A 7,475-nucleotide genomic window follows, 5' to 3' on the forward strand; every position below is an offset into this window, starting at 1 on the left:
TGATTCTTCCTCCAATCCTGATGCCACATTCTTCTTCATATAGTCCAGCTTCTCAGATTATTTGCTCAGCATATAGATTGAATAAGTATGGGGAAAGGACACAACCTTGACGCACTCCCTTCTTGAATCTAAACCATGCAGTGTCCCCTTGTTCAGTTCGAATAACAGCCTCCTGGTTTATGTACAAGTTCCTCATGAGCACAATTAAGTGTTCTGGAATTCCCATTCTTCTCAATGTTATCCACAATTTTTTATGATCCACACAATCAAATGCCTTTGCATAGTCAATAAAACACAAGTAAACACCTTTCTGGTATTCTTTACTTTGAGCCAAGATCCATCTGACATCAGCAGTGATATCACTTGTTCCATGTCCTTTTCTGAATCCAGCCTGCATTTCAGGAAGTTCTCTATCAATATACTGCCGGAACTGTTTTTGAATTATCTTCAGTCAGACTTTACTTGCATGGGATATTAATGATATTGTTTGATAATTTTCACATTCTGTGGGATCACCTTTCTTTGGAATGGGCACAAATATGGATCTCTTCCAGTCAGTTGACCAAGAAGCTGTCTTCCAAATCTCTTGGCATAACCGAGTGAGTGCCTCCAGTGGGGCACCCGTTTGTTGAAATAACTCAATGGGTATTCTGTCAATTCCTAGAGCCTTGTTCTTCAGCAATTACTTCAGTGCAGCTTTGACTTCTTCCTTCAATATCACTGGTTCTTGATCCTATGCCACCTCCTGAAATGGATGAAGATCGACCAGTTCTTTTTGGTACAGTGACTCTGTGTATTCCTTCCATCTTCTTTTGATGTTTCCTGAATCATTCAATATTTTGCCAATAGAATCATTCAATATTGCAACTCAAGGCTTAAATTTTTTCCTCAGTTCTTTCAGATTTAGAAATGCTGAGCGTGTTCTTCCCTTTTGGTTTTCCAACTCCAAGTCCTTGCACATTTCATTATAGTAATTGGTTTTGTCTGCTCGAGCTGCTCTTTGAAATCTTCTGTTCAGTTCTTTTATCTTGTTAGCTCTTCCATTTACTTTAGTTACTCTCCACTTAAGGGAAAATTTTCAGAGTCTCTTCTGTCATCCACTTTGGTCTTCTCTTCTTTTCTTGTCTTTTTAATGACCTCTTGCTTTCTTCATGGATAATGTTCTTGATGTCATCCCACAATCTTCTGGTTTTCGGTCATTGGTGTTCACTGCATAAAATCTATTCATTAGATGGTTTCTAAATTCAGGTGGGATATAATCAAGGTCATATTTTGGCTCTCATGGACTTGTTTTAATTGTCTTTAACTTCAAGTTGAACTTGCATATGAGCAGTTGATGGTCTGTTCTACAATCAGCTCCTGGCCTGGTTTTGGCTGAAGATATTGAGCTTTTCCATTGCCTCTCGCCACAGATGTAGTCAATCTGATTCCTGTGTGTTCCAGCTGGTGAAGTCCACGTGCATAGCTGCCATTTGTGTTGTTGAAAAAAGGGATTTGCAATGAACAAGTCATTGGTCTTGCAAAATTATATCATGTGATCTCCAGCATTATTTCTGTCACCAAGGCCAAAATTTCCAACTATCAGTGATTTTTCTTCGTTTCCAACTTTTGCATTCCAGTCACCAGTGATAATTAACACATCTTGATTGCACGTTAGGTCAATTTCAGACTGCAGAAATTGATAAACATCTTCAATTTCCTCATCTTTTGCTTTGGTGGTTGGTGGAAACAGCTGCAAGCATCCTTTAATAATAGAAACATGGAATGTACGAAGTATGGATCTAGGAAAATTGGAAGTTGTCAAAAATGAAATGGAACACATAAAGATTGATATCCTTGGCATTAGTGAGCTGAAATGGACTGGTTTGGGCCATTTTGAATCAGACAACCATATGATCTACTATGCCGGGAATGACAGTTTGAAGAATGGGAAGGCATTCATCATCACAAAGGATATTTCAAGATCTTCCCTGAAGTACAATGCTGTCAGTGATAGGATAATATCCATACGCCTACAAGGAAGACCCGTTAATACTACGATTATTCAAAATTATGCACTAACCACCAAAAACCAAAGCCAAAGATAAGGAAATCAAAGAGTTTTCTCAACTTCTGCAGTCTGAAATTGACCGAACATGCCATCAAGATGTGTTAATTATCACTGGTGATTGGAATGCAAAAGTTGGAAACAAAGAATCACTGGTAATTGGAAAATTTGGCCTTGGTGATAGAAATGACACTGGAGATCGCATGATAGAATTTTGCAACTAATGACTGATTCATTGCAAACACCTTTTTTCAACAACACAAATGGCAGCTATACACGTGGACTTCACCAGATGGAACACACAGGAATCAGATTGACTACATCTGTGGCAAGAGGCAATGGAAAAGCTAAGTATCTTCAGCCAAAACCAGGCCAGGAGATGACTGCGGAACAGACCATCAACTGCTCATATGCAAGTTCAACTTGAAGTTAAAGACAATTAAAACAAGTCCACAAGAGCCAAAATATGACCTTGATTCCATCCCTCCTGAATTGAGAGACCGTCTTTGATGCCCACGCCTAGACGGGCCAAAATAACAGGTGTAAGTGACTCAAAGCTGCTATTGTGTGACCTTAGGGGACCCCAGGTGACCGAGCAGAACTGCCCCGGGGGGCTCCCCAGGCTGTGGTCTTCCTGGAGCAGATTTCCAGGCCGTCCCGGGGGGCTCCCCAGGCTGTGGTCTTCCTGGAGCAGATTTCCAGGCCGTCCCGGGGGCTCCCTAGGCTGTGGTCTTCCTGGAGCAGATTTCCAGGCCGTCCCGGGGGGCTGTGGGCTGGGTTCACGCTGCCAACCTGTCCGTCTGCAAGTGAGGCACTACACCACCAAAAAAAACCAAACCAGACCCACTGCCAGAAATCACAAAGCAAAGGCTCTGAGGTTAACAGGCATGGATAACAAAGTAATGGGTGTGGAGAGCCCCACCATGTGGCATTTACTGTCAGGCCGGGGCAGGACCCTGGTGGGTGGACTCTGTGTCCATTCACACTCAGGCGAGCCCTTCACTGACCCTTCAAGACGTCATTGAGCATCCAGACAGCCAAGCCCTAGAGATCCCGGCACGGGCACCGGGGCAGGGCACACAGGCAGGGGCGGGCTCAGACCACAGGCACACACCATGGGCCCTGGAGACCAGGGACGGGCGGAGAGTCGGGGCACGCAGCAGGTGGTGGGACAGTCCAGGGAGGGTCAGGGGCCGCAGGCGGGCTCAGACCACAGGCACACACTGCCTCCCTCTCACGGCCTATAGAGTGTCTGGGGCGGAGGTGGGGGTCTGGAGCTCACCTGGACCAGCCCTCAGGTTCCCAGGTGGGGAAACCAGGGCCCAAGGGAGCAGTGGCCTCACCACCCTCAGGGATCTGCTGAGTGGCTCCCGTGGATGGTACCTCACCACATTACACCTGTCGCAGGTAAGCAGGTGCCTTCGGGGCCAGAGATGTATTGGCAGACCGCAGGTGGGGAGGGGCAGTTAGAACAGGCAGGGGTCTCCGAGGCTTTGGCCCCAGGCTGTTTCCATTTCACTGGAATGATGCTGGACTCTACAGCAGGAAGGAGCCCTGTTCCAGCCTCAGGGGGCGGCATGCCTGGGCCACGGGTCACCCAGTGACCGGGACCCAGTCCCCTCCCCGTCTGGGCCTTAGCGTGACTCCTGGGGGATGAGAGGTACCCCTCACCCCGAGCCACCCAGGGACAGATGCAGGCGCTGGTCTAAGCGCTGTAGACGCATCGGGCAGTGTTGCTAGAACATTCTTCCAGGCCCTTTCGCTTCCGCTGTACCCTGTTTTGTTATCACAGATGCGGCCCAGGTCTCTGGGAAATGACTCATGGCAGTCACTGCTCTAAGTGTGTGCACACTGAGACCCCCTCAGGGCCACCACTCTGGCAGCCCAGGGCCAGGGGATGGCCAGGCAGGGGACCCTCCTCCCCGTGCTACACTCACCGGCTCTGGCAGCGGCGTCTGCCTTCTCGGGTCCCATGTGCTTCCTGCCCACGGACGGGCATGTGCCCTCGGTCACACTCCGGACCCCTTGAGTCTCACTGCTGCTGTCTGAGGGCTCCATGGGCCTCCTCCCTGGAGAGGATAGCCCCTGAGGGCCTGGGACATGTGAGGTGGTCACCACAGCTGGGCCCTCCATGGCCTGAGGCAGCCTCAGCGCGGAGGCTGGGCGTGCCTGGCTGGCCTTCTGTGGAGAGAGGACAGAGAGGTGGTCAGTAGAGACGGACTGGTCTGAGGAGGCCACGGGGACCAGCGTGCCATCGCTGGCAGACGTGAGCATAGGGGACAGAGAGGAGAGAACAGGCACCCTTCCAAACCTGGTGCTGGCCACTGGGTGGTCACGGCCAGGACAACATGGTGTTCTTGGTGGCCGTCCCCGCCCCACAGGCCAGCTGGACCTCGCCCTCTCTCGGCAGCCTCTTCAGTCCGGTCTACTCACCAGCTCCCTCAGGTCCTTCCCTGCTCTGCAGGGGCTCCCTGCTCAGCATTCTGGAGCTTGGACCCTCAGCCAGGGCCAGACCCAGCTGAGCCCCTCACCCCCCCAGAGGCCCGTAGCCCTGGGCGAGGAGGGCCGGCCCCGGCAGGTGCAGCTCCCACAGCACCTGGTCCCTCCAGGGAGCCTGAGGGCACGTGTGTGTGTTCACCACCGCTCCCCACCTCCCACGCTGTGGTGGCCCCTGGCTCCTCCAAACCTCACAGCAGTCGCTGGACAGACAGGTTCCAAGGGGACACACACCCACATGCACCGTCCTGCTCTCGCACTCACACACCACAGCCTGTCACATACCCACACACACACCCCCACTTACACACATATCACAGCCTCTCACACTCACTCACACACACACACACACATTTACATATTCCTCCGCAGGGAAACCGGCAGGCCAGCAGCCCAGATGAGACCCCAGGGTCTACAGGCCTGTCCACAAGGCTAGCACACCCTGGAGAAGCTCGGGCTCGAAGGCGCTGTGGGGGGGGCCCAGCCCACGGCAGTGGCCTCCGAGGCATGACCCAGGGGAGGGCTGGTTTGCCACATCCCCTGCTGCCCATGACCAGCTGGCCCGTGGGGTGGCCTCTGCCCAGTGCCCTACTACTCCCCAAATTCTGTGCCCTTGGGACCTTGGGGACCCTGTTTCCCATCAGCTGAGTGATGGCCACTCAGATGGCCACCTGGGGAGTGAGCACTGGGCTGAGGACGCCTGCCCACCCCTCGGACCGGGAGGGGCCTTCCCCCAGCCTGCGGCTGCCCAGAAGAGTCTCTTCACCTCCCCATGGGGAGAGTGACCCTGCAGGGTCAGGGATGCTTGCTGTACGCGGCGCTGGTATTGCTCATATCGTGACACTAACAGGTGACAAAATGAAAGCAGGTTTGCCAGGGCGGCGCGTCTTTGCTTCCTGGGCTGCTGTAGCAGCGTGCCACAGGGCAGGGCACCACAAAGGACACAGCCCCGTCCTCTCGGGTCTCGAGGCGGGGAGTCTGAACTCGGGTCCCAGGGGAGGTCTCCTGCCTCTCTGACTCCCGGTGGTTGCTGGGATCCTGGCCTGTGTCCGAACCAGCCCGATCTCTGCATTCATTGCCACGTGGCTGTCTGTCTTCCCTCGGTCTCCCTGTCCCTTCTGTTTACAAGGACACCACTCAGCTGGGATACAGACCCCCTTCCCACTCCAGTGTGACCTCATGTTAACTCGTGGCATCTGCAAGGACCCCCTTTCCAAATAAGGCCACGTTCACAGTGCAGGGCTGAGGCCTCCCGCCTGGCTTTCAGGGGACACCGTCCTCCACAGCAGACGGCTGCCGTGCTTCTGGTTGGTGTCACACTGGGCCCCCTCGTGTCCCAGGGAGAGGTCTGTGGCCCTTGTCCTAACGCCCCCTCCCCCCACAGGAAAGAGGACAAGCTCTCGCCTCCTGGGGGGACACGGCCATGGCTTGGGAAGAAGGGTCCCGGCCCTGGAGAGCTGACGGCCACAGGCTTGCAGCAGTGATGCTGAGCCCTGGAAGGTGGCCTCACTGGGGCCCTGCACCCGCTCCAGATGCAGCCTGGGTGACTGGTTAACTGCCAAACCCTTCCCCAGAAGTACCCTAAAGGGCAGGGACGGCGGAGGGTGCTCTGAAGTAACGGGCACTGAGGGGATCCGGCGTCTGCCCTGCAGGGTGCTGTGGGTGCCAGGGTCCACCCCTTCCTGCCCATGTCCCCACATCAGGGTGCAGCCTGTTCTCGTTGGTGCCCCGGTGCCCACCACCAGCTGGCACATATCCAGAGCTCTGGGGCTGCATCCTGAGGACAAGGGGTCCCCGGGTGCAGGGGGAACACTCAGATGTGCACCAGCCAGGACAGACTGGGGGTGGTAATTATAACCACAACCGTGGGGTTCCCACTGAAACCCTGAGTCTATGAGGAAGTGGGCGGAATCTCTGAGGGCACGTTCCCCTGGCCACTGGTTCCTTAAACGACCTCCTTGCTTGCCCCAGTGACCAGCCACCCACTAGGCAGAGGCCCAGGGGCCAGCCGGGTGCAGCTCGGGTCAGCCACCCTGGGGACACGCCCTGTCCTCTGGCCTCACTCCCTTGCTCAGTTCATCATTGGGACAAACCTCAGAGCCAGGAGGCTGGGGTTCAGTCGCATGGGTGTCCTTGTCCCCAGTGGGGGGACATTGGCCAGGGAGCAAGCCTCACCACAAGGGGATCAGGGATGAGAGACTGGGGCCCCTGGCTCCCTAAAGCGTGGGGTGAGTGTGGGCTGAGTGCAGGAGATGGGACTCCGGCAACCCTGAACAGGGTAGGGGGCCAGACAGGGCATCCACCAGGCTCAGCCTGGCCTCAGCCGGGTCACCAAGAAGCCCCTCTTGAGGACCGTGGTGTGCCCGTCACCTCCTCACCTCAACGTTCTCATCCGTGAAGGAGGTTAGCGTCCATACTCACGCACGGGCACATGACTGCAGTCCTCACGCCAAAAAGTGGGGGCCCTTACCTGCACTGACCTGTGTTTATTTAACCCTCATGATCCCCCGGGAAGGGAGGCGCCTGCTGGTGGGTGAACGTGAGCCCCGAAGAAGACACGTGGAAGTCGGGCCTCTGAACATGTCACCAGTTAGGTTAATGTGAGGTCACATGGTGGGAGCGAACCCCAGATGAGTGGTTTCCTTACAATAGAGGAGAGACACAGGGAAGCCAGCCACGTGACACCCGCCAAGCAGAGACTGCAGGGGTGCGGCCACAAGCCTGGGGTTGCCCAGACTCCCCAGAAGCTAGAAGAGGCAGGGAACGGTGCCTCCCACAGAGGCTTTGGAGAGAGCGTGGCCCACCGTGGTGTCGTCCCGAGGGGGTGCAGGGCAGCTCCTCCTGATGCTGTCAGAGGGGAGGACCCCAAAATGACCCCAGGGTCCGCGGTGGCAGCGGCGGGCGGCAGACAGGCACCCCAGGGGAAGACGTG

At 54.9% G+C, this 7,475-nt stretch overlaps 1 protein-coding gene across 1 annotated transcript in view; it reads right to left on the bottom strand.

Annotated features, from left to right (window-relative positions):
• SH3TC1 (SH3 domain and tetratricopeptide repeats 1) overlaps positions 1-6,668 on the bottom strand; it is a 159,421-nt gene extending 152,753 nt beyond the window's left edge. Inside the window, exons 1-3 of the mRNA XM_007958513.1 lie at positions 6,637-6,668; positions 6,242-6,320; positions 3,985-4,228 (exon numbers count right to left, since the gene is read on the bottom strand). Coding sequence (XP_007956704.1) covers positions 3,985-4,228; positions 6,242-6,320; positions 6,637-6,668 — 355 coding nt within the window. The remainder of the gene's footprint in view (positions 1-3,984; positions 4,229-6,241; positions 6,321-6,636) is intronic.
• Positions 6,669-7,475: the final 807 nt, after the last annotated feature.

The sequence above is a fragment of the Orycteropus afer genome, unplaced genomic scaffold, assembly GCF_000298275.1.
Source record: "Orycteropus afer afer isolate SDZICR_OR568_19922 unplaced genomic scaffold, OryAfe1.0 scaffold00999, whole genome shotgun sequence".
Lineage (NCBI taxonomy): Eukaryota > Metazoa > Chordata > Mammalia > Tubulidentata > Orycteropodidae > Orycteropus > Orycteropus afer.